Source organism: Aulostomus chinensis, chromosome 12, assembly GCF_037954235.1.
Source record: "Aulostomus chinensis isolate RoL2024-O1b breed Wild chromosome 12, RoL_Achi_v1.0, whole genome shotgun sequence".
Taxonomy (NCBI): domain Eukaryota; kingdom Metazoa; phylum Chordata; class Actinopteri; order Syngnathiformes; family Aulostomidae; genus Aulostomus; species Aulostomus chinensis.
The window spans coordinates 19,694,782-19,721,444 of record NC_141331.1 but is presented as its reverse complement, the minus strand read 5'-3'; the positions used below and the strand labels follow the sequence as shown (position 1 = coordinate 19,721,444).

The following is a 26,663-nucleotide window of genomic DNA, read 5'->3' as shown; positions in this document are numbered from 1 at the left end:
AAATCACTTCCAAACAGCCATCAAAGCAGTGTTCACGTGTTCACAGCGGCTCCGTGTTCACAGCGGCTCTGTGTTCATAGACGCTCCGTGTGTTCATTTTTGACATAGACACCAGCAACTACATAGTAACTACAATCCATGTTTTGTAAGAATCACCGATATTTTGACCAGATTTGTTGCTGAGAGCGATCACCAGTGAAACGTCAGATGAAATTAGTTTCTCCTGGTTTCTTGTCCTGCCATATCTAAAGTGTTAATTCTCAAACTCCTCTCATCTGCTGTCATTCGCCCCCTACGACCGTCTCAGCTCATGTAGCACTTGTTTTGTCTCCCTGTCCTTCCTTCCTTCCTCCAGGCTTCTCTGAGCATGGATGAGGCCGCTCGTCAAACCTCCTCCCACTCTCTCAGTTCTGCCTCCACCTATACATCAGCCACAACACGACGCCCCGGATCCTGTCAACGTCAGCACCGCCGCACTGGATCAGTCGGCACGGTCAGCGAACATGAGGTAAGGAATAACAAAATAAACTTCAGTTTCGTCATTTTTTTCTTTAAGGTTTATGGGGGATATCAGAGGTACTTATAAATCAGCAAATCACATTTCTCAGCTTAACATTTTTTTCAGGATAATACACCTCTGATCAAAAACCCTTCATAACTGAGCTGCCTTTGTGATGACATTTAGTTCGAGATACAAGTCCTTCCTCTTTTAACCTAATTAATAAAAGAGGAATTGGCAGGATGTATTTTTATTGAGTGTTTTTTTACTAATACTGAAAATGATATGTTGTTATTATTAATGAGTTATGATGCAATAAGAAACGTGATGTGAACAACATTGTGTGAATCAGTTTTGGTCTTTTTCTTTTTTGTGAGGTAAAATGCTCAAGGATTGTTTTTAGAAATTTCAGAGTGTTAAATCATGGGAATAAAAGTTCCACAATATTTAGAAAATTTAGGAAAAAAAATTTGAAAGGAAAATTGAAATCAATAATGTAATGCTAGTAAAAATTTGCAGCACTGCAACATAAATAGTGCTCAAAACTGCACTTTAGTTTTTCAGTTTGCTGTCACATGGCATCATTTCAGACAAATATTTGAAAATATAGCTTTTAGTTACAACAGCTGAATGTGACTGACCCAGCAGCAAAGGATTTTTATAACATCAGTTCCTTATTTATTGCATTTCCCCAAATTGATTTTTGACATCCGGGATCTGACAACTGGAATTGTTTCTGACTTCTGATCCGAGCCTCGCCTCGTCTTTCATCTGTAGGTGCGTTCAATCGTTCACTCTTCACGCTCCTCTGTCACCTCGGCCTCTGGGACTTCTGTTAACTCGGCGTCGTCGATGGATTCATTGGACAACGTTCTCCGCACCAATGACTCTGACAGCCATCAGTCCTCAGTTAAACCTCAAGTTGATGGAGCCAGTCAAGGTCGGGACAACTCTGAGGTACATGGCGACTTTTCCTGAACGAATGAATGAATGAATGAACCGTGTGTGGCTGCTTGGGTTTATACTATTAAACAGATTATGTGCTTTGGCCAATAATTACATTTTAACTGCAAGGAAAAAATTCTACACCTTCATACAGATTCTGACATCTTTGAAGGAAGGATGCTAAATGGTATTCAGTACATTTCTGCAGGTCACTTTTCAAGCAGTTTCTAGAGGGATTTCCCATCTTGCATGCTCCAAGTTTTTTGCATCAATCACACTAAACCAGTGGGCACCAACCTCTTGATCAGAATTAGTCAGTCTTGGAGGTTTAAACCTAACAGTGTGTCACTCTAGATCTAAGGTGCCTCGATGCAGATTCATCGTTCTCTTCTCTAATTCCGTTTCTTTCTGTTAGCCAGCATAACTGAAATTACTCCTTTGCTGCCCGGTATAGAAAACTGCCTGTTGCTAAAATGCTGGAACCGATTTGAAAAGTGATTCTTTCAAGACTGCTGCTTCCTTTAAAGATTTTGCTTTGATGACATTGCAATAAATGAATTAAATTAATGAAGAAGTTATAATCTGAGTGCAGCTCATTATCGGCTACATTAAAGGAAAGTGCCAACTTTTTGGGGAATTCAGAGCCAGACAAATACAGTAGGGACTCTTCTCTCTTCTGCATGTATTAGGGAACTAAGACCCACAAAAACCAGCTGACTACTAGATAGCTTAGCACAATGAATGATAGTGAATTGGCAGCTTGGAATGACTCTGTTTTGCCTGCTGTATCATCTGTATATTCTGGTTTAAATGGATCAGGGTCATGTTTTGCCCGGCAGTAATCTTCAAGTGGGCCTTGGTAAGTAGTAGCAGTCACTCTTTTACCCCCTATATTCAGATGTTGTATTCTGTTGGCCAAATCACTGCACTAACTCAGGGCAGTTATTCTGGCTCAGAGTTTTATACTGGTATGTCATCGGGAAAGTTACACACAACACTGGTTATATTAATGCAAGCAAAACTGGTTCTGGAGAAGTGTATTTCATAACATGTCATGGAAGTATGCTAACACTACCAACACACCACCAGTCGTTGTGCTAAGCTAACTAGCTGGTCTCTGTGGGTCTCAGCTCCCGAATACACACACAGAGGAGAGTAAAGTAAGCCTGGCTCTGGGGAAAATGGTATTTAGCGCGTCTCCCACGAAGTCTTTTAAGTTTGACGTTCTACAGTTCTAGGACTTTTTATTGGTTTTGGTTTGAGGGCTACAGAAAATTGTTCCAGCCTAAATGCATTATCATTTTCCAAACAGATTTTAGACTTGCAGGAGTTCTTGGAAAAATTAAAAAAAAAACAAACAAAAACAAAAACAACAACTACTGTCCAAGCGACTTCTTTTGCAGTTGCGCTGAGGTAGAGACGCCATCAAACCAGCGTTTAAAATTAGTGTCCTCCTGTTTAAATCAGATGATACTCAGCTGCTCTCTGACATGAAGGAACAGCTATTTAAGGATTTAAAGCTGTAAAATGTGAACTGTTTATCTAGAGATTTTGCATTTCACGTGTCACTGTGACTCACAGGGTCCTTGTGGTTGTAGTTGGCATCTGTAAATTTGGTGGAGTTTACCTCAGTCGAGAGCAGGTTTTCTCCAGTGACCCACCTTTGTTTTCTTTTTGTTTTACAATGCGGACCATTTAAGGTTCGGAAGCAGCGGCAGTGTGTGATGGTTGGCATTTTCCTCTACTGCTGCCTGTATGCTGCTAACAGTTTGTGCTGCTTCGGGCTGTGTCCCCGCTTCTTTTATGATCAAAACCTCTCCTTTATCCTTTTCCATGAATGCAAAGGAAAGAAAAGCCTGGTCCAAACCTTCCATGAATCAGTGTCATAGTCTGATGTGAAAATATCAACCTCTGTGCTACTAAAATGTGAAGAGAGAAAATGCCAAACAGACTCAAAACAATTCTGTGGCTTTGTTTTCACTTTTCGATTTTGCAAACGTTTTCTGACCTTTTTAAAGATCATTTTTGGGATGGAATTCCACCTCATATCTCAACTGTGTTGCACAACTCAAGAACACAATGAGCTGCACCGCAACTACGGACCCAGTTAAGAATAAATAGAAGAACTACCGCTTTCATTCTGTGCGTGTGTGTTTGTGTGTGTGTGTGTGTGTGTGTGTGTGTGTGTGTGTGTGTGCGTGCGTGCGCGCGTGCGTGCGTGGAGAGAGGAATTAGGAGACGGAGGGAAGACTGAGAAAAAAGAGAATTATGAATAATTTAGAATATTTAAATGAGGGGGGGGGGGTACAAATAACAAAGAAAGAACAGTGCAAAGGAGACATCAAAGAAAGGATGTGTTGATGGTGTTTTGGCCCAAAGCGCTGCTCCCATGAGCCCAGCACACTATAAACTAAATTTTGAGTTTCCCCTCAGTGCGCTCTCCCTGATTGACTATGAAAGCCAGCAAAAACAACAAAATATGACTCTTGAGCCCTTACAGAACTGAGCTGGCCTAAATAAATTGTATGAAATTGAGAACAGTTGGACCAGCCAGTGCTGTGTCACTGATGCTGGCTTGAAATGGGCTGGATTTTTGGGTAAGGCAAGGCATTTTATTTGTAGAGCCCGTTTTCACCAACAGTTTGTCTCAAAGGGCTTCACATGGCATCATAACAACATCCTCTGTCCTGAGACCCTCACATCGACTGAGGAAAAACTCCATAGAAAACCCTTTTAACAGGGAAAAATCTGAGAAACCTCAGGGTGAGCAACAGAGGAGGGATCCCTCACCCAGGACGGACAGACGTGCAGTAGATGTTGTTACAGACAAGAAAACAGTTTACGATACAAAATATGGGAAACATGGAAATGTTAACAGTTGAAGAAGGAAGCTTCTGGAAGGGGAGGCAGGGAGAGCAAGCCAGCTTGATGGGGGACTGGATGGCTGACTGTTTCATGGGAGGGGAGCTCAGGCCGGTGTAACAGCAGGGGAAAAACAAGGGGGGGGGGTAGAGGGGCGAAAGTACACAACACTTTATCTTTCAAAATAAGGCCGAGCTACAAGAGAAGACAAAAAAAGGCAGCTTATATGCTCTAGATTAAAGTATGCGATATAATTTATCCCTAAAGAAAACTTCAACTGAAACAATTTATTTGGGCCGAGGCAAACACACAACACTGTTTGAAGACTAGACTATGGGAGCTATAAGAGATGAATGGATTTAATGAGGTGGGGTTGTAGTAGGGCAATACTCTGGGTCTTAACTTGACTAAATTTGGGTCCTCCATGTAGCGGGGGAGCAGAAGCTGCTCTGTAGCTCAGAGTTGCTCTGTTGTGGAGAGGGTCCTGGAAAAAAGATTATTTCATCCACCAAATAAACACAATGTCAGTAACATTTTCACAGCTTTAGTTGCACCGTCAGACAACCCTCCCATGCCCTGAATGAAGTAGAGAGTTATCCAGTGTGGCAGGGCAGTTTTTACTGCTCTTTGAAATGTTATTTTTTCCTTTGTGAATGTTAAAAATAGTATCATCACTTGCGTGGGACGCTGTCCCAGGAATTAAGATGGAAAAAAGAAAGTGAGTGTGTAAGCACACCAAGGGCCTGAAAAACAGTCACAAAATTGCCATAAACTTGGTGCAAATATTTCACATCAAATTTATTCATATCAGCGGTGATGCAAATTTGGGAAATGGCGACATTTGCGTGACTCACTCCAACTCAGTCTTCAGCAGAACAAGATGGATTCAGTATCATCCACTAATTATCATTTTCCAAGGGGTTCATCTGCATGTCTTGCAGCAATGGGACAATGCAGCAATCGTGTCCACCTACCACTGAAAGCTGGACTACAGTCATGGATGACGAACACTCAAGGTTCTCCCAAGAACCAACAGATTTCAAAGACAATAAAAATGAGCCCGCTGTTGCTTTTAGGTGATTTTATCAAAGAAAATATGGCAGAATGTGGCTTGGAGGCTGTAGATTCATCAACATAGAAGCATTCATCTGTTGTCATAGCACAGCGTCACAAAATCTCAGAAACATCAACCTCATCCTGAAAGAAAAGAAATGTTGCTTTTTCACTGGGCAGTGCCCACATATTGACATATTGAGGCCTCTACGTACACTGTCAAAACAACAATGAAGTGGAGCAACAGAGAAACGAAATTTCTGTTACCTTTAGTACTTCAATTTACTGCCTGTTATTCAGGCTTACTTATAATTGTAACATGCAATTGCACAATACTAGAGGAAGCACAAAGTAGCATAACACATGAGGTATTTGTACAGACAGCTTACAAATGAAAGGAAAAGTCTGAAAAATAGGCGAGAATGCTGATGCCATTACAAAGTCAGAGTGAAGCTCATCCTGTTTATAGTTGGCTTACACAGACTTTATTTTCCGTTTTTTTTTTAACTTGTAACCCATATACACACAATCACACACACACACACACACACACACACACACACACACACACACACACACACACACACACACACACACACAGCCATAGCATAGACGCTCTCTCTTCTTCATTACTTTGACCCAGAGGAGTTCAATGCACAGACATACACACATACACACATGAATCCTTGAATGTGGTTGGTCAGATCTTAGCCAAAGGGAAAAGCTCATTGTAATCGTGTGTGTGCGTGTGCGTGTGTGTGTGCGTGTGTGTGACCTAAATATTATTTCTAATGTGAGGTTATCAAGAGCGGACTAATGCTTTCTATAAAACGATTTCTAGTGATTGAAACACACACAAGATTAAAATAAAGAAGAACAAATAGTGCCTGTTTTATTTTTGGTTATGTCAACAAAATGCAATACGATTAAAATAAAAACAAATTTAAATATATAATATAATTTGAGGAAGTAGAGGATCAAAGCCATCGCATTAAAATATCAACCTAGAAACAAAAGTCTGAGGAAAATATTTTTGATAACCAGAGTGGAGGCTGGTGACCCTGCTCAGTGGGTTCCACCCTGGGTGACCGCTGGCAGGCTGCACATGCTCGTATGGGGGATTATGTAAAGCTCACTTTGCCACAGCTTTGGCCTCTTTCTGTTGAATCTGCATTGTTTTTGCAAAAGAGTAATTTAGTAAATAATTTAGCAAATAAATAATGGATCAAAATCTGTCTGGAACTTGAGATTTGGGGTCTTCAGTGTGTGTGTGTGTGTGTGTGTGTGTGTGTGTGTGTGTGCGTGCGTGTGCGTGCGTGCATGTGTGTGTGTGTGTGCTGGATGGGTTTGTTTGCGCGTGTGCACGCATGCCTACACTGTATCGTTATTAAAGCTGCTAATTACGTGTGTAGTATTTCTCCACAGGTCGGCGTTTCTCTGCTGCTGATCTCAGCTTCACCTCACAGCTTTCTGCTAAACCACCACGTCCGATCAATCAATCAATAATACACCAGATTAATTCACCAGCACTCTCTCTCCCTGTCTCTGTCTCTGTCTCTCTCCTCAAAGCACTCCTATCTGGACAGGGAAACCTCTCTGATTCTGAGAAACATAGCAGGAAAGCCTCCCCACCTGCTGACCAAGGTGACTCCCCCATCACCCCTCTGCCCGCTCCTTCTTTCCTTCTGAATATCAGCATTTTGAAACTTCTTAGTCATATTTTAATGCATGTTGTCTCAGTTCGACTGCCGCATGAATAGCCATAGTCACTGTGCATGCTTCTGTCTCTCTATTTTGCCCTCTCTTCCTCTGTGGTGTTGAAGGGAAGTCTGTTTGTGCCTTGTCTTGCCGCAGTGTGACGGTGTATCTTCTCAAAGCTTTACAGAAATTTGACATTGCCTCTGCTTGTTGTCCTTCTGCAGTTCAAATTGTGGTCCAGGTTGCTGCACATGTATTATTCTTAGAAGTCAGCATACACTTGTTTTGGCTGATACACCACCAACCAGTGTGCATTTGGTCTGCCTATGTAGTCTAAACCAGTCCGTCCCAGACTTTTTACCTACAGAAACACTCAACCTCCTAACGGATGCCCCCTCTACCTCGACACCCACCTTTAACAAGATATTACATTTGTATATTTGGACGCCTTTGACAAAAAGAAAGTAGAGCAAACATAAAGTGGGCCTATAATATGAAGATATGACAGTGTTATTAAGCGTTTTTGCTCTTTATTAAGCCTCAAAATCTAAGATTCAAGGAGAGGGTCTTCACAGAAAGTAGGTGGGAAAAACATAGAACTCTGTCTTATTTTTAATTAAGGACTTTGAGGTGTCACTATAGATTTATTTTTGCTGTCCCCCCTGATATAATGATGCTTACCTCTGGGGGCACAGTTTGGGAATCAGGGGTTGAGGATCAGGGCTGCACAAAGTGGGGCCACATTTGTACCGGCTGATGTTATAAATAAATAATAATATTGATAACAAATATTTTTCATATTTGATAATGCGGCAGTGACACTTGGTGCAGCACATCAGTTTAGCCTGAGTGAAGTAATAAAACAAATCAAGGGTTGTCAGAGAAAGTGGTAAACAGACAAAAAGGTATTTTAACAACACAATATGTATTTGCTTTTACTATTACTACTATTTCAACATTTGCTATTGAGTCTGGGCCCACCAAGAGAAAAAGTTTTGACACTCTTGGTCTTGATGTTCTTCAATCAGTTGCTCCTGTCAGAATATTTGCAGCATCATGTTACAATTTAAAAAAAAAAAAAAAAAAAAAATTAAAAAGAAATAGTTCCATGCAAAGGGTTTAGGGATTTTATCAATGACTGTTGAGTATTCACTCTGTAAAGCTTTGGGAATACAACTCATCACTGTGTGAGTGTGAATATTAGCTCTGCTAGCAAGGGCACACGACTGGATCTGGTAAATATCTGTGATGAAAAAACTTTAGCTTTCAGCTCAAATGCAGTTAGTGTTTGTGCCTTGTATGAAGCATGAAAGATGGATTCGATAAGTAAAAACAAACTGCTCTTGACTGCATGTGTACTTTTATATCAGGCAGCTGAACTGCTGTTACACGATGGTGGATGACAGCATGTAGTGCTGCTATACTATAAAAAATTTGATCCCATGTCCCACCATGAAGAAAATGCCATATATTATATTAAGTGTACTGCTACCCTGCCTTTTTGTTGATTTGTGCGTGGATTCATGTTTCTAACGTCACACAAGCCAGGTAAGCAAATTTGTCAACAATGCTGTGTCTGCTTTCATCAACAAATACCACAGGAAGAACATCCACTTATCCAGTTAATTTTTCCTGCAAAATTTCCTGAAACGACTTTTCCTCAAGGAAACAAACCACAATCTACATGATAAATACATTTATGTCGCAATTTTACCGTGTCATAAACAAATCCAAAGGAATATCGGACAATACTTTTTTTCCCTGAAATTGTGAGATTAAAAAAAAAACTGCATTCTATAATCCAGATTTTTTTGGATTGAATTGCTTGTAAGAGGTCTCCTCCCCAGTTGTGGTTATGTTATGGCAGGTGAACTGAAAAAGTGGGATTATTTTGGTTCATTTTTATACTTGTAAACACTTCAAATTTTATGTGTTATTTCAAACTTGATGCATTAGATCTCAGAGATTGAATCAAAAAAAAAAATCACATAATCACCTACTTTACTTTGACATTTTACCACTTAACTGACATTTGCTTGCTTGCTTCATCAATATCAGTCAATCCTTCTTCACCACTCTTGAACACTCCCTGCATGAATGGTGCAGCCATCCATTCCCACCTGGAGCAAAAAAAAAAAGAAAACAACAAAACAATTTTATTCAATTTTTGTTGATAATGAGCTCTATGTCAACCTGTGCTCTCCGCTTTAAACTTAATAAAATGTTTAACCTGACACTTCGACCTGTGATTCTAACTGAACAGTGGGCTTGACCGCTGACCCAGTTCAGGTTTATTTGGATTGACCTCAATTAGCCATTCTTTCTTTTCACAAGTTGTCCTAAATTCAACCCTCTCTGGATAAGCATTACCTGGATGACTGAGAACATTAAAAGTCAGGAAGTTGTGAGTGTCTGTGAATATTTTCACATATCGAGGTAACTCTGAGTACGACAGGAGGTCTTGGCCTCTCCAAGAATACGGAAACTATTCTAGTTGCCAATGATATAGAAGTCATTGTTCAAGGAGACAAAACCATTCTAACGCAGATCTTTTTTTTTTTCTTTAAATTTGACAAAATCACACATTCTGTATGTGGCTTCTCATGTTTTAAAATGTTTTTGTACAAAATGTTCTCTGTGTTCATGTCCCTCTGCTGAGTCCACAGCAAGCGTTTGAATCACTGATCACAAGACAATATCACAGCAAAGAACAACTGCTGCGAGTATTTTATGAAGACAAACTTGACAAAGAAAAGTTCATTCTGCAATCAGCCTGGTTTTACTGTGTTGTGGTAATGTGTGTTTAGAACTTGGCCAGCTGCTGTGATGGAGCCCAGCAGGTGAGCTGGGTTCAAGCATACGGATCAATGACGCTAATAGGACTAGCTACTGTTGTAATTGTTGTTGTTTAACCGGATCAAGTTGGAAGTCATTCCAGGCCTCTGGGGCTTTTATTTTGTAAATTTCTGTTTAAACATTGTTCTAAAAATCACTAACTCACAATTAGAGGAGGTTGTATTGAAAATGTCCTTGTATGTAACATTTCTAATGTCTATTTTCCATCATGGACTTGTATGTCCTTGGAGTTGCGTTAGACTCGGCAGATCTCAGGCTAAAGCTGTAGCCTTCTTAATGGCTAAGGTGTGTGTGTGTGTGTGTGTGTGTGTGTGTGTGTGTGTGTGTGTGTGTGTGCGCGCGCGCACGCATGCACACGCGTGTGTGTATACATACAGCTAATCCTCTTTAGAACAGAGAGGGTGGTGATTGCTCGTGGTATTCTATGCCAGTGTGTGCAGAGACATAGTGACTGGCGATGAACTGGCTCTTTTGAAGCGACACACATTTTAGCCTTATTCCTGTTAAGGGTTGGGGGGGCTGGAGCCTGTCCCAGCGGCTTTCGGGAGAGAGGTGGGGTTCACCCTGGACAGGTCACCAGTCCACCACAGGGCCAACACATAGAGACAAACAACCATTCACACTCACATTCACACCTACAGTCAATTTAGAGTATCAATCAGCCTAGTCCCCTCTTGATGTCTTTGGACTGTGGGAGAAAGCTGGAGTACCAGAGAGAACCCACGCAGGAATAGGGAGAACATGGAGACTCCACACAGAAAGATACCATGCCCAAGCCAGGACTTGAACCCAGAAACTTCTTGCTGTGAGGCGACAGTGCTAAGCGCTGCACCACTGTGCCACCTCCACACAAGCACATTTTTGATAAATTACACATCCAAACCAAGTCTTCCTTCTGGTTCCAGTAGACTGCCTATGAAAATGAACCTCTGACTTGCCAAATTTTTCTGTCCATATATCCAACTGAACTCTATTGGATTTTCTACCCATTGACTTAAAAACGAGCTGCGACTGCTTTTGTGCAATCCAGAGTAGCCCTGAGAGTCCCATCTTGTGCATGTGACAAACTGGTGCAAACGATGTTTCCATGCCAAGTTCCCCCACTCTTCAACTAGAAAATAAACTTGCGCTCTGTCTGTTTGGCAGCTGCTTTCGTATGTTAATGTGACGTGGTCTGGGGCAACCATGGTGTATTGCTATTTTGGGATACCAAAGAATGTTTGCGTCGTTGACCAAGACGAGGCTGGTCTTTTGTTCGATGAAGATACAGATGAAGTGCCATTAAAAAGGTGCATCAATCAGATGAGTAGCTGCGCTGGATTGCAGTATAGTTAAACTGATTCACACAAACACTGAAACACTGGCCCCCCCACCTCATCCTAGGCCTGCTTTACCTCCTGCTGTTCTGGCATGTGACGTGCTCACATAGCACCACCTGGCACACAAGGAGGTCCGTTTCTCCAGATTTGAAGGGCTCACTTCTCCCGAGTTGAAATGTGTCCACCACTGAAATAGCAACACGTAAAGTGCTCACGCAACCTGGAACACCTATGAATAATTAGGGGTGTAATGACAGCCTCTTTGCCCCGTGCTTTGCGTTCTGATGGCGCCCTCTAAATACCAAAATGAGGCTGAACAAAGTGGCCCCATAGATTGCTTAAATAGGGCCTTCAGTGTGAATTGCGTTTTAATTGCATTTTGAAAATTGGGATTTTGTTTAATTTTGAGGTACCAGAAGTAGAGTGAGGTGGTGGCTGCATTGTGAGCCCCGAGATCGAGGCAGATTATGAGCTGGGACCCGGACCGGGACCCAGTGTTATTCCTGAAGCATTGATTAGGCTGAGGATGCAATAATTTACATTCGTTAGAGTCACCACTTCCAGGGCACAGCTGTGTGTGTGTGTGTGTGTGTGTGTGTGTGTGTGTGTGTGTGTGTGTGTGTGTGTGTGTGTGTGTGTGTGTGTGTGTGTGTGTGTGTGTGTGTGTGTGTGTGTGTGTGTGTGTGTGTGTGTGTGTGTGTGTTGCGCTGGTAGCTCTGCATACTGTATAGCATATTCTTTCTGTGTCAGTGTTACACTGCCCCAGCAATAGCTTCAGAGCTTCAGTCCACCCACACACAGTGCTGGCCCACTTATGCTGCTGCTTTGTAAGTCACATTGCTCAGCTGCTGTTTTGAGCCTATGGCGGCTCAAGAGGGACACATCCCTAATAACATCAAAGGCAGCGCAATCTTTGCTTTGCATGAGCTAATTTTAGTGGATGTGTAATGTAGGTCAACTGCATGTCTATGAGATGGAGGGAAAAAGCATTGATGCTGCTAGCTGGAAATGACAGTGATGACAAAGCAGGCCAAGTTAGGCACCCTGTCCTCTGTGGAGTGCAGGACAAGGACACTACGAGGGAGGAATAAAAAGGTTCTGAGGATTTTATGTACATATTGAAATTGACTAAGAAACAAAATACTTCCCAAAAGAAACAAGGCCAGATTTTGGGGGTTTAAGAAATAGACAAAGAAATGCTTTTAGATACTTGAAGATATTTAAATTTGTCAAAGGAGAGTGAGTATTTGGGAAAACAAATCCTAAAATCTGTGCTAGAAGAAGTACACAGTCCCTTTACAGAAGTGAAAATACCCAGGTAAATAGTCCTCCAGTCAAAGTAAAAGCCTACATTCCAAATTTTACTCAAGCTGAGAAGTACTATGTGATATACTTATAAGTATATAAATAATAAGAACACATTGTACATGATGCAATATTAGTGCTTATATTGTCTCTGTAAGTTGACAGATTTGCTACTGTGTTTGATGAAACCATGGAGTCTGTTAGTATCAAACTATTGCTAACTGATGAACAGATGAGTTAAACAACGGTCTTTCAATGTTCCCTGAATGACCATTAGATCTGTTTCATGTTTTATGCTAACATTGTTGAGGATGGTTAGCTGTCATTAACATTTTGACATTTAATCCACAGACACGCATTTAGCAAAAAGACTATGATGTAATGTATTTGTCAAATTTAATCCTCCGTGGAACTTTTTGTCAGACAAATCCCCAGTTGTTATTTTTGCTGTTAAAATGATATATGTTATGTAATGCCTGTGTCATTATAGCTAATGCTAATTTACAATGCTAACTGTTTTGAAATGTAAGTGTAAATCAATTACAAGACTCACACTATATCCTGCCAGTATTTCATTGTTTATGATATATAAATATTGTAGAGTATTAATGATTTATTATCACATAAAAAAACACTGTAATTAACATGGGAATATTAATTTCATTTTTTGTCCTAGTTTTTATCCTGTGATTTATGATAAAATGCTTCATTTAAACCTGATTCTACTTTGAATGATATAGTAAACTTCCAAACCCAACAAGAAAAATTACATCAGTATAGACAATACAGTAATTGTAGACTAAATTAATCCTCTTCTGTCAGCCATCATTTCAGGCGTTAACCCCAACCAAGGAAACATAGGCTCGTTTTATCAGCTTATATGGTTGCCTTCTCTGCTGCTGCTGCTGCTGCTGCTGCTTTTTTGAGATTTTGGGTCTTCAGTGTGTGTGTGTGTGTGTGTGTGTGTGTGTGTACACTTCAGGGGCTTGGGGGGATGCAGATAAGCAGCTTGGATGCTAATCTCTTCTTCCTCGTCCCCATCATCTTCATTCCGTTCTGCCCTTTCGCTCGTTCACAATGCAGATCCTCTGGCAGGACAGCCTGAAATGGAGCATCTCCTCATAGACATATGCAAAGTGACGGGGAAGATTCCATAAAACTGATGCCTGAGAGAGAGTGAGATTCTGTACAACCGAGATGAGGAGAAAACAAAAGTGATAAGAGCAGTGCTGAAGACAGTGGCGGCGTGGGTAAGAAAGGAACCAGGAGACAGCAAGTAGGAGGGGGCATGAGAGCTTGAGATAAAGAGATCAGTCAGTGCCTCTGCATGTAAGTTGGCACAGTGGCTGTGCCCCTCCCCCGCCCTCCATCATCTCTCTCTCTCTCTTCCTCTCATTCCCTCTATCTCACTTAGACAGGGAGGATGTGACAGGACAAGGTAGCATCTTCCACTGTGATTTTTCACTCGGCAGTCGTCTCGATTTTTCAGCGTGAAGGGAGTAGATCCTTATTAACTCCTTTGGACAATATTTTTCCTTTTATTGCTCTGTTGTTTGTTCTGTTATTTTTGCTTCCAGATCTTGTATTTGCATCCATGCTTGGATCTGCTTGGATCATGTACCTCTGCTCCTTCATCCATCCTCCTCCACTGCTTCGTTCAGCTTTTTTTCCTCTCTGCACACAGCTCTACTCATTCTGGTGAACGTTGCCTTGTGTCAGTGCAGAATCAAACTGACAAGGGATAACTTGACTGTGGAATTGTCAAAGGAGAAAAGGCAGAATTTTCTCTTCCTTAAGTTTCCATCAGTTCAGTGGCAGAGACGAACTTCCAGTGTGTGTGTCGGTGAAGGGGTCATTTGGATAATCCGCCTTCGAAGAGACAATAACTATCAGCCAACATGTTACATTGGAACAGTAATCCAATCTCATTCCCTCTCAGCCACAATAATACGGATATGATGACGGTGATGATTTGGAGGAGGAGGAGCAGGTGCCGCGCCGCCAGCCAGACACTTCTTCCTCTCACTCTGTGATCAAATCATTCTTCTTCTGTTTTCACACTGCGGAGAAACTATTAGCATGCCAAAACTCTCACTGGAAGGAACCAAATTAAATCAGAGTAATGTGTTATGACAGGACTGGGATTACACTGCGACTCATTCCTCTAGTAAACACCAGGATATTCTGCCAGTTTATTTGATGCAAAGCAGACACAGCAGCGTTGGCTGAAATTAACAGAAAATAACCATGAACTCCTGTTGGAGGAATCAGGTAGGCAAAGTTGTTGTCATCGTGTGCCAATGGGGATTGAGAGTGTTGTAAGTGTGTGTTATTTGTGTACACTAATTTGTGTGTGTGTGTGTGTGTGTGTGTGTGTGTGTGTGTGTGTGTGTGTGTGTGTGTGTGTGTGTGTGTGTGTGTGTGTGTGTGTGTGTGTGTGTGTGTGTGTGTGTGTGTGTGTGTGTGTGTGTGCAGGAGGAGCAGGCTGCCAAGCTGAAGGCAGATAATATTCGAGTTGCCCTGGAGAAAATCAAGGAGGCCCAGGTGAAAAAGGTGAGTCATATGTACGCACACAAGACCCCAAGGAAATATGTGGTGTGTGGTGTTTATATTTGTGTGTGTGTGTGTGTGTGTTTGTGTGGCACGTGTCCGGCAGAGTCTGTTTTCTGGGTCAGGTCAGTATTACTCCATACTGAAAGCTCTGGTCAATAACAGCTGGGGTCAACGCACACACACACATACACGCGTGCATACACACGCGCACGCATTTATGTGGGGGTGCGCGCGCGTATACGCATACACACACAGCACTCAACATTAATGACCATTGCAAATTAAATCTCAATCCTTCTGAAAGAGGAAGAGCGTCTGGATTAGCTGCCTGGATTTACTACACAGAGAAGCAGAATTCCTGCTACCTGTGTGTGTGTGTGTGTGTGTGTGTGTGTGTGTGTGTGTGTTTGTGTAATCTCCTATATTTTGATCCTACAGAGAGAAATCCTAGTGAAATAGTAAAAGTGCATCTTTTTCCCACACACAAAGAAGCATACACAGTTACAGTCAAGACTCAAGATAGTTGTAGCTTGGTTAGGACATTTCTAATTAGACTATTGACTGTTGCCATTGTCCCATTAGGACAATAATCCCAATCCAAATCCCAGCTAGTTGCAATCACCCTTTCTTCCGGTTCATCTATTTTTTGCATTGCATACCAAGCAAGTGAACCAGGAGTAAGTAGTGTCCCTATTGAATGGTGGATTCAAAGGCCATCAAATAAAAACAGAGTACCCCATTAAGTGATACTTAACCCAAAACAATGTTTTTGTCTCTCAAGTGCTCACAAACAGTTAACTTGAGCTCACAAAATGTTCTTCCCTCCTTCATTACTTCTTTGTGACCCCAGAATGCAGGGAGCCAGCCATGCATATTTGAAGCTGATGAAGGCTGATGGTGAACAACAGCAAAAGTGCACAAATATATCAGCTTACAAACTCTCAAGTGCATTGAATAATCCACGTGTCCTTTATCCAACTGTATGCTCAGTAATCCACTTAATGGAAAAAAAAAAACACTTTAAATTGAACTAAAACCAAAAAACTAACTAGTAACTCTCCCGGAACAGTGTTTCCTCAAACTAGCATGGATGAGTATGAGCACGTTGGTTCAACCGAATGTGCCAGCTTGTCACACTAAGCACCACGATGAGCAGTGTTTGTGGTTTACTAAGCATACATCAGGATAAAGAATGCGTGGATTACGTGGTGATGTGGTTGAGAGTTTGTAAACTGATGCTCTTATACAGTTTTGCTGTAGTTTCAAACTAAAATACATGTGTCTGGCTCTTTCTGCGTTTCTGAGTCACAAAGAAGTGAGGCAGGAGGGAAACAGTAACGACTTTGTGAGCTCAACGAAAGGTGTGTTGTATTTAACATTGTTCTGGCATATAATTGCCAATAATCCAATAAGAAAACAATAAAATGCAGTTGTGTTAGAAACACAAAAATTTGCAGTAATGATGGATGGTTCTTGCTCTCTCTGTCTGCTCTCTCCATAGCTGGTGATTCGAGTTCATTTGTCAGACGAGAGCTCGAAGACGATGATGGTGGACGAGAGACAAACAGTCAGACAGGTAGGAGGTGGTGATTATTAGTCATCATTATGAATCAACATATTAATGGCTGTGTTTGCAGTAGTAGCATTCATAGTATTGTGTCATATTTGCAATGAAGAAGTAGCAGTTGTACTTGTCTTATATGAATTAGCATTGTATTTAGGATGAGTAGATAAATGGACAATTCCAGGGTCTTGACAGTCATAGCATTTTGCTAAATATTTGATACAAATCAAACATTATCAGTTCCCAGTTATATTAATCCAAAGGGAAGTACAGGAAAATATGATTGAAAAACACCATAACTGTCCTTCAGCTGTTGTTGGTGGTCATACAAAGTGAAGCTGGTCCTGGTTTTCAGGTGTTGGACAGTTTGCTGGAGAAGTCCCACTGTGGTTACAGTCCAGACTGGTCGCTGGTGGAAACCATCAGTGAACTGCAGATGGGTGAGCAATGCGCGCACACACAAACACACACACACACACACACACACACACAAAATGCAGCATATTTAATTAACCCTGTGCATTTATTAAGAATGTCTGATAGGTGGGGTAATACTTGGTAAATTTTTATTTTAAATTAATTAGTTGAAATCTCATAGAGCCCACAGAGGATATTCATACTGAGATCAAACCTAACAAACCAAACATGAGGAAATTATTTTCAAATTGAGTGGTAATGTCATCGATGCTTCCATCAAGGAGGTGGTGTGGTCTGTGCTGTGTCGGCTTTTGTCAGCACCAACTATGATGCTGATTTTCACCAAATGTGTTGAGAATGGAACGAGATAGAATCAGTTCAATTTGATCTGCTTAACATAGTGCAAAATTGCATTTTTTTTTCTAACATTGTGTGTGGTTAAGGTCTCCTTGAGTTCAAGATTTTTCTAGATGACAAATTGAAGTTACTGTATAATGACTGATAAAGTAAATCGTTTTAACTGGTGCAACTGGAGTCAGGGAAGAACCACTTTGATACAAACTTGTAGTTATGCAATCCATTTAGAGTTCGAGGCATATTAGTGCATGTACACTGATGGAAGAACATTACCAAGTAAACTCTGTCAGCTGCAGTCAAACAGCACAAATATTCAGCTACAATGATGGGAGCACGTACTCACAGCACCTCGGGGGGATGAGATGTGTGTTCAACACACACTGTACGATGAGCTTCAACTCCACCTAACATTCTTTGACAATCACACACACACACACACACACACACACACACACACACACACACACACACACACACACACATATACAGTCTTTATGTAGGTCCGGTGCAATGATGCGTGTCATTTAGCCCACATCTTCAGGGCTGAACAGGCAGTCAGTATCGTTATGGAAAAGAGAGAGACTGTGTGTAAAGGTAAAATGTATCTTGATCCTTCACGTTCCGCCAAACTTGAATTTGTCTACTTTTACACTCTTCAAAAACCTGGGCTCTAAGCCAGGGCTCGGCTTAGGGAAGATTTGACCCGATTAATGTGTTAATTAAGGGAATAACCAGCATAAGTAGCTGACACCCCCCCCCCCCCCACAACACAAGCACACACACATTCACACGCATCCATGCATGCACGCACACATGCACCAGCACCAGAACCACTGGCACCCTGCTGTTTACCCTTTGGCAACAGACTCACTTCCTGGTCATATGGTAACCTCTGACATATGGCCGTTTTTTCGAATAAAAGCGGGTATTTTTACAATAATTAAGGTCACACTTGTCACATAATTGTCATTTGCAAGTATTAAATTATGAAGGACACCGACTCTACACACATTTCTTCATCGCTTCCTTGTGCGGTGCTTCAATAAATGAAGATAAGCATTAATGTCTTGAACAGGAATGTCATGTTTTGTGTTGTAAAATCATCATCACAGTTTGGTTCTATTATTATTGTTTTTGAAGCATAATTCCAATCACTGGATTTCCAAAGCTAAACATGTACGTGCAACAAAGCAGACGCATGACTATAATTAACTCTTGTTCTTCACATGTGAGGACATTAAATGGCCACAACAAGCCCGGTAGTCATGTTTAGCCACTTGTTAGAACATCTGCTGACATGCCATTTGTTTTTGTTGTTAAGGAACTCGTGGCTGCTGTGATCGCCACCTCTTTTAATTTCTCTTTGTTTCTTTCGTGGTAATTTTTTTTAAAAGAAAAGGTTAAAATACCACGATCTAAGATTCAGATATGCCAATCCATTTAGCCTCCTTTACCAAAAGCAAACCTCTACCACAGCAGAACTCTCACTCACGGGCAAAAAAATATTAGACCTGATTTGTGTGCCATACCTTCACCTAATAGTCCACCTGTCATAGGTTATCATGGCCATTCACGCCTATCCTAACTCCACCCATTCCACAATTAACAAGGCATGCACCTAATAAAGAACTGCATACCCCCCCCCCCAAAAAAAACACACAAAACAAAACACGTGAGCAAACTGGATGATTGCAAAATTGTAAACAAAGGCAGTATTCGACTGAAATACAACTTACTGCTAAAAAAAAACTTGTAGTTGTGAACGTTTATTCCAATCAAACACTGCTTTCAGTCCCTTTAGTTCTTGTGTAAGGACATTGTGGGTATAAAACCTAGAAATTTCTGCAATTCTTGTGCTCAACCTACAAAATGTTACGAAAGTGTCGATCACAGTTTTCAAAACTCGCTGCACCAAGATCAATTTTATTAGCTTCAAATTTATCTGAAGCTGGAGGAGGATCGGGAGATCATTATCATATTAAGTTTTATTGAAATATTTACAACTTTGTTTAAAATTCAAAATGAGAATTTATTCTCATAGTAATAATAATAACTCTAGACATCGTTTTCTGATGAGCGAAAGGTCACATAAATATTTCCTACAGACAAAAAAATGAAAGATCACGAGTGTCATATGAGTGTGTAAACTGTTCCCTTCATGTAATTTGTAGTTCTAATACAGAAATACTGAACAGGACAATAGTGATTGTTTATCCATGTATTGTTTATATGTCCAAATATTTTCATGAGAGCCTTAAAATTAACTGAAATATTCCACTCACCCTTTTCAGAACGAATCTTTGAGGATCATGAGAACCTGGTGGAGAACCTGCTGAACTGGACCAGAGACAGTCAGAACCGCCTGATGTTCACAGAACGTATTGAGAAGTACGCTCTGTTCAAAAACCCACAGGTAACACATACAAACACACACCACCAAAATGACTGTTTCGTCATGCTAAAACTACACATATGCTTATTAGTACTGCTAACCAGGCTCCCCTGTTCTTCTTCTCCTTCCTCCTCTTTGTTCAATCTAGAACTATTTGTTGGGGCGGAAGGAGACATGCGAGATGGCTGAAAGGAACAAAGAGGCTCTCTTAGAGGTTAGTTTGTGTCATTTTCTTCCACACAGCTGCTTCTTCAAGTACATCTTCTCTCATCTGGAAAATGTCCATCTCACAGTCGAGTGGCAGTCAGCGTTGATATTCTAAAAATGGATGTCCAGCCTGCACACGCATAAGCACACTAAATCTGTTTTGACCGCATCAGAAACACAGCTGCACCTCAGACCACATTTCTAGTGAGCTGCCTCTCTCAATGTTGACTCTTTGATCCTTGGGTGATACATCTGGCCTCTGAAGACTGCTGAAGTTTGCATGTCTGTGGCTGTAATCTGACCAAAATTAAATCTACAGTTTGGGTCGGAAATCCCACAGATACAGACTACAAATGTGGGACTGCTAGCGACAAGCCAATGCACCAGTCCAACACCACAGGATTAGGTAGTCATGAAACGAGACTGTGCTGCTTCCCAGGGAGCTTAGTTATCTCAGACTAACACAAGAAATTAGTTATTCTTCTCTGTAAAAGACGTACAGCTTTATTTGGATGGATGTGGAAAATGTCAGCATTAATGCAGTATTTGAGTGAAAGTAAAATCCCACTAATAAAACCATATGTGCAATATAATAACTCGGTTACTATCTAAAGCTACTTGTCTCTATGGCACTCTTAGTAGTCTGCTAGCACTCTTTTTAAAATTTTCAGTAGAATTGCTGTTTTCTAAATATTCAATGATTAGCATCAACACACGCTTCATTTCTCCAACTTTTCAAACTGTCAGCACAGGGAAGCTCAACCAAGGAGTATATAGAAGTCCAAGAGAGGATGATCCTTCCTGCTGCCCCGTCATTGGGAGTCAAAACACATACCTGTAGAGCTGAATGCACGAGAAGCGATGGTGACACCTATGGTGGCAACAGTCCTGTTAGACTTGTGCGCTGCAGGGAAATACAGAGATGAGAGCTGACGGACTGAGATTGACTCCTCTGGTGTCAGAACGAACAAGTCTGGTGGGAGGGATCAGGTTCAATCTGCCCTCCTCATCCTCTAGTGAAGAGGAAACTCTGATGTGCGGTTGCAGAAGCTTCTTTCTCCAAAAGAAATAGATGTCATTTCTTCTCACATACATCAAATGTATGTTTGTTTGTTTGTTTGTTTGTTTGTTTGCCATTTCACAGTTTCTATTGCTACTGTGGTTTGAGATAACTCAGTTTGCCTAAAAATTATGTGTCTGAAAATGTCTACATTGAGTAAACCTATAATTAATGTCTTTAACCCTCATGTGTTCTGTGAGGTTTTTTTTAATTGGTTAATTGGTGGTGAAGAGTTTGAAGAACACTGTTCTTAACCCAGATCAACTAGCTGAGGATACAGATAAGGATCGTCCTCAAACCTCTGTCTGTGGCACTATATTGGCCAATTTAAAATGCTGATCCTGAAGGAACTATTTGACTAAATATGGGAATCTGTCTGTTTTATCTTATTGTCATTTATTCAAGTCATTATCGTTGTAAATTTGTGCAAACTGAATGATTCTCAAGATATTAAAATATTATGTTGCTTTTGAGGAGCGCAAGGCATTCCTGAGAACAGTCCAGCAAGGGAAAAATGGTTGAAATTGTTCCTTCAAACATATGCTGTCTCTGTGTTAGGAGTGCTTTGGTGGCAGCTCAGTGTCCGTCCCTGAGATGGAGGGAGTGCTGTGGCTGAAAGAAGATGGGAAGAAGTCATGGAAGAAACGTTACTTCCTGTTGAGAGCTTCTGGAATCTACTATGTGCCCAAGGGCAAAGCCAAGGTGTGTGCACAAGTGTGTCTGAGACAGTAATGAAAGGATGTCAAAAGAGAAATATGGAGTTTTACTCTTATTATTGTGGTAGTTGAAAATTAGTGTGTGTGTGTGTGTGTGTGTGTGTGTGTGTGTGTGTGTGTGTGTGTGTGTGTGTGTGTGTGTGTGTGTGTGTGTGTGTGTGTGCAGGCATCCCGAGACCTGGTGTGTTTTCTCCAGTTGGACCATGTTAATGTGTACCATGGGCAGGACTACAAGAGCAAGTACAAGGCTCCTACTGACTACTGCATGGTGCTAAAGGTAAGCACATGTGTGCGCACACACACACACAAACACACACACACATTCACTATTCACATAAGCACACAGAATATATGCTCATAAAATCACACATAGGCGTGACTAGCTTTGGGACGTGACACCAGTCTTACAGTGCCCCCTAGTGGTGTAACAGTGTACGATACAAGGTGTTATTTTATGCCTTCATACCAGCCAAAGCTTTGGCAGAAGACTCAAAGATATTTTCTGTGCACAAAAACCTATGCAACATCCATCATTTAAAAAAAATGTCCACTCAGACTGAAGGATGAGATGATTAGAGTTTGGTGGTCAGAGAGCAGCGGGACCTCACAGATTTTTGGTCTTGATATTACAGTAAAATTTCAAGAGAATTTCTTCAAATTAGAAACAAACTAACTTTCAGCTTCCAGGACTCTAGAACTCTAGAAGGGGGGGGGGCGTGTCCGGCTTGCTTTGTGGGACTACATTTTGGGCAAGATGAACAAAAAATTAGACTTGCATTCCTTTGTAGGTGCCGAATTCAAAAACTGATCAATTGAAGGGAGTTAAAGATCCATAGATCAGGAAGCTACCACTGAAGGATTTTAAGATGCAGTCTCAAGCAAAAGTGTTCTTCCTGAAACTTTTGCTCAAAACGAGAAACAAATAAACTATATCAACTTAAAGCATGTTTTACTCCATGTTTACACAGCTAGCATTAGCAACATGGCTAGAAAACAAGTTATTGTTTGACACCAATTGAGGCCTATTGGCAAATTTAAAAAAATTTATTGCAATGTCCATATTTGTCCGGGTCACAGAAGGATGAAAAGACGGCTCTAATTCACAAGTTTCCGACTTTGAGGAGTCAAAACTTTGTGAGGTTGTTTTCTTATTGCACATTCTAGAGTTGTTTTGATCAAAGATGATGTAGTGCAACTTCTAGAGACAGAGTGTTACCTAGAGAACCTTGAAGGCACCTCATTAATATGACCTGGAGAGTGTTTGTTGTAGTCGCTGGCTGGTATCATAGCCACTGGAAACAAAAACAACTTTAGTAAACATCATTTTCAAGTACTCCAACTGATGTGTATCTGTGTGTAGCACCCTCAGATCCAGAAGAAGTCTCAGTACATCAAGTACCTCTGCTGCGATGATGTCAGAACCCTCCAACAATGGATTAACAGTATTCGCATCGCCAAGGTACAACAGTAATATCTCTGCTAGCAGTTAGCCGGGAGCTTACGTCTTTCACTTTTTGTTATGTATTTTCAAAGCACTATGTCAAGTTTTCTGCTTTGTCATGTTTCTGCCTAAATGTGATTTTGCATCTGTGTGTGTGTGTGTGTGTGTGTGTGTGTGTGTGTGTGTGTGTGTGTGTGTGTGTGTGTGTGTGTGTGTGTGTGTGTGTCTGACAGTATGGGAAGCAGCTATACATCAACTTCCAGGAGGCAATGAGGAGAACAGAGGCAGCCTACGATTGGTCCTCCCTTTCTTCCTCTTCAATTAAGTCTGGTTCCAGTTCCTCCAGTCTTCCAGGTCTGGCTCTTTGTCCTCTTTTATATTAATCTCACACACACACACATCACATCCCCAAGTTATATTTGCATACTCTGCCACATGGTCCAAGTGCATGCATTCTAGAGATTGTATGGACATTTGAGCAGGAGGTGGATTAAGTGTGTCTGTGTGTGTGTGTGTGTGTGTGTGTGTGTGTGTGTGTGTGTGTGTGTGTACGTGTGTGTTTGTGTGTGTGTGTGTGTGTGTGTTTATAGAAGCAAGATTTTTTCTCTGAAAGGACATTAATTGAAAAGGGAGATGGCTGCGGGGGAGGGGTCCTGTAAGCTTTTAAAACCTCTTTGCTAACTTTAGAGGTGGTATAATTCAGTAATGGAGGAAAGTTCAGAGTTCAGACGGTATTTTTAAAACTCATTGAATCTTCACAGCATTTTTTTTTCTGGTGGCTACAGAATGATGAACACACTTTCTCAAACAGGATACTTTGTCTGAATACTTGAGCCTGCTGTCTTCAACCAAGTTTCTGAGCATCTGCAGAAGAACAACCTGAGTGACTCACTCCTATCAGTCTGGCTTTAGGCGTGACCATTCCATTGAGACTGCACTCCTGTCAGTCACAGAATCATTGATACTGGCTGGAGCTGCTGGTCAGTCCTCTGTCCTACTGCTGCTGGGCCTGTCTGCTGCCTTTGACACTGTGAACCATCAAATTCTCCTCTCCACATTCCCTGAACTCTGTATCTCAGGATCTGTCCTGTTGTGGTTCAAGTCTTACCTCACAGGTAGATCCTTCAGAGTGTTATGGCGAGGAGGAGTGTCTGAATCACATGGCTTACCGACAGGGGTACCCTGGGGGGTCAGTGCCTGGTCCCCTACTCTTCTCCTTATACACTGCCTCACTCGGTGCAATAATCTGCTCACGTGGCTTCTCCTGTCACTTCAATGCTGATGACACTCAGCTTTTCTCATCTTTTCCACCTGAAGACAGAACCGTCTCAGCTCAGATATCAGCGTGTCTGGCTGCTCGATTCAAATCAACTCGTGGCCACAAACTTTGCCAGAAATCTGGGTGTCCTGATTGATGACCAGCTGATCTTAAGGTACATGAGGCCTCAATTGACTGGTCGATATGCCCTCTATAACGTCAGGAGGATCAGACCCTACCTGATACAACAAGCCACACAGCTTCTGGTGCAGGACCTTGGGATTTCACACATCAACTACTGCTACGCTCTCCTAGCACGCCTCCCTGCCTGTGTATTTAAACCTCTGCAGGTGATCCAGAATAGTGCAGCACGTCTGGTCTTTAACCTGCCCAAAACTGCACGTCACCCCACTGTTAATGTCTCTTCACTGGCTTCCAGTGGCAACTCAAATCAAATTCAAAGCTCTTCTTCTGACTTTCAAAACAGTGATATGAACAACTCCCGCCAACCTGGAATCCCTCATCCAGGTCTACGCTCCCTTTCACCCACTACACTCTGCCTGTGAGAAACAGCTGCTGCTCCCAGCCCAGCATGGCTCTAAATCTCATGCCACTCTTCTCCTCTGTTGTTCCCAAATGGTGGAATGAACAATCGAACTCCATATGAGTCTCTTTTTACATTTAAGAGACATTTGAAGACTCAACTGTTCAGAGAACACCTTGGAACTTATATCTGACCCTTCTCCTCTTTGTCCTCAGGGGTAGAATGAGTCAGAAGGTTTAAGACCCAGCTTTCTCTTAGTGCTAAGTATCGAATACTTAGCACTGACAATGTTGAATATTGAGTATGTTGAATGTCGAAAGATGTTGTTAATGTTGAATCATTGGTTGTGGTCAGTTGAAAAAAAAAGTCTTCTGCCACTAGATGGCAGCACCTGCAGCCAATCAAATTTGAAGCGCTTTTGTCATGCTTATTCAGGTTTTTTTTTCCCTCCAGTCTAAATTCTTGCTTGTGTTGTCCATCGCTTTGGACAAAAGCACCTGCTAAATGTAGAATTGTCTTTGAAGAGATTAGGTTATACAAGTAATACTACACTTGTGATATGTGCTATGTGATATGTGAGTGATAACTCACTAGTAAAAGTTGAACAAAACTTTATTCCTGTGTGTCTACTCCCCAGAGTCTCAGTCCAACCACTCCAGCCAATCCGACAGTGGTGTATCAGAGATGACATCATCAGGCCACACCCGCTCTCAGAGCGTTGTCAGTTCCATCTTCTCTGATGCATGGAGGAGGGGAACACAAGGAGAGGTGTGACAACACACACAACACTGTTCTATTTACTTTGGCCTTGTCCTGTTTACCTATGAACTACATTGCCCATGTGTCCCCTCTGCTTCCCTGTCAGCGTTCAAAGGTGAAAGGACGTATGGGAGTACCCCTTTGTGCAGGTGGAGGAGGGAGTGGAGGTTAGACAGGAGGTTGTGTAACAGGAATGCTAACAGTTCAGTTACCGTCTTAAAAACACTGATTGTGTTTGTGGAGTGACACGTTTGCATCTACTTATGACTCTACTAATTCTTTTAAGAGTTCGCCCTCGTTAGCAATTCTCAGCTTCTGAAGTAGCAGTCAGACAACTTCTTGGTGGTATTTAGTAATTCTCCCTTGAAATAAACAGAAAATACAGAGGTTTCACCTTTTCTGTCGATCATCCAGAATAGTTTGCATCATGCTATTGCTGCTGCCATTATTTTCCTAAAACTTACTGGAGCCAAAGTTGGCTGATACATAAAGATAATCGGCTATGCTGATGCTACCATGCATCCCTGTACCATTTAATGGTATTCACTGGAAGAGATTTGGCTGTACTGTTTCTAGCTATAAGTTTTGCATAATCTTATCATACATTATTTTAATCTCTTGCAAAATCTTGCACATCTCTGTTCTCAAGGTAAGGCACGGTGAAATTGTAAATACAAAGCAGGAGGAGGTATCCGAACCAACCGAAGAAAATTCTGTCGTTCTGCAGCTTTTGCTTTGTGTGGAAGAAGTAATAATTATACATGACATATGAAATCATATAAAATTACACGTGCCATTATAGAACATTTTGGTTGAACTGTACCTTCTACTAACACTTGAAGTCAAATAACTACCAAC

General features: G+C 41.4%; 1 protein-coding gene across 2 annotated transcripts in view; it reads left to right on the top strand.

The window, feature by feature from the left end:
* Nucleotides 1-26,663, top strand: part of raph1a (Ras association (RalGDS/AF-6) and pleckstrin homology domains 1a) — a 69,032-nt gene that overhangs the window by 37,214 nt on the left and 5,155 nt on the right. Inside the window, exons 7-19 of one of the 2 annotated variants that reach the window (XM_086220756.1) lie at nt 356-508; nt 1,277-1,456; nt 6,929-7,003; nt 15,013-15,090; nt 16,592-16,666; nt 17,010-17,094; nt 19,720-19,841; nt 19,969-20,034; nt 21,646-21,789; nt 21,970-22,080; nt 23,164-23,262; nt 23,478-23,598; nt 25,684-25,814. In XM_086220756.1, the coding sequence (XP_086076882.1) occupies nt 356-508; nt 1,277-1,456; nt 6,929-7,003; nt 15,013-15,090; nt 16,592-16,666; nt 17,010-17,094; nt 19,720-19,841; nt 19,969-20,034; nt 21,646-21,789; nt 21,970-22,080; nt 23,164-23,262; nt 23,478-23,598; nt 25,684-25,814 (1,440 nt within the window). The remainder of the gene's footprint in view (nt 1-355; nt 509-1,276; nt 1,457-6,928; nt 7,004-15,012; nt 15,091-16,591; nt 16,667-17,009; nt 17,095-19,719; nt 19,842-19,968; nt 20,035-21,645; nt 21,790-21,969; nt 22,081-23,163; nt 23,263-23,477; nt 23,599-25,683; nt 25,815-26,663) is intronic. The other variant, XM_086220757.1, reaches the window with a different exon arrangement.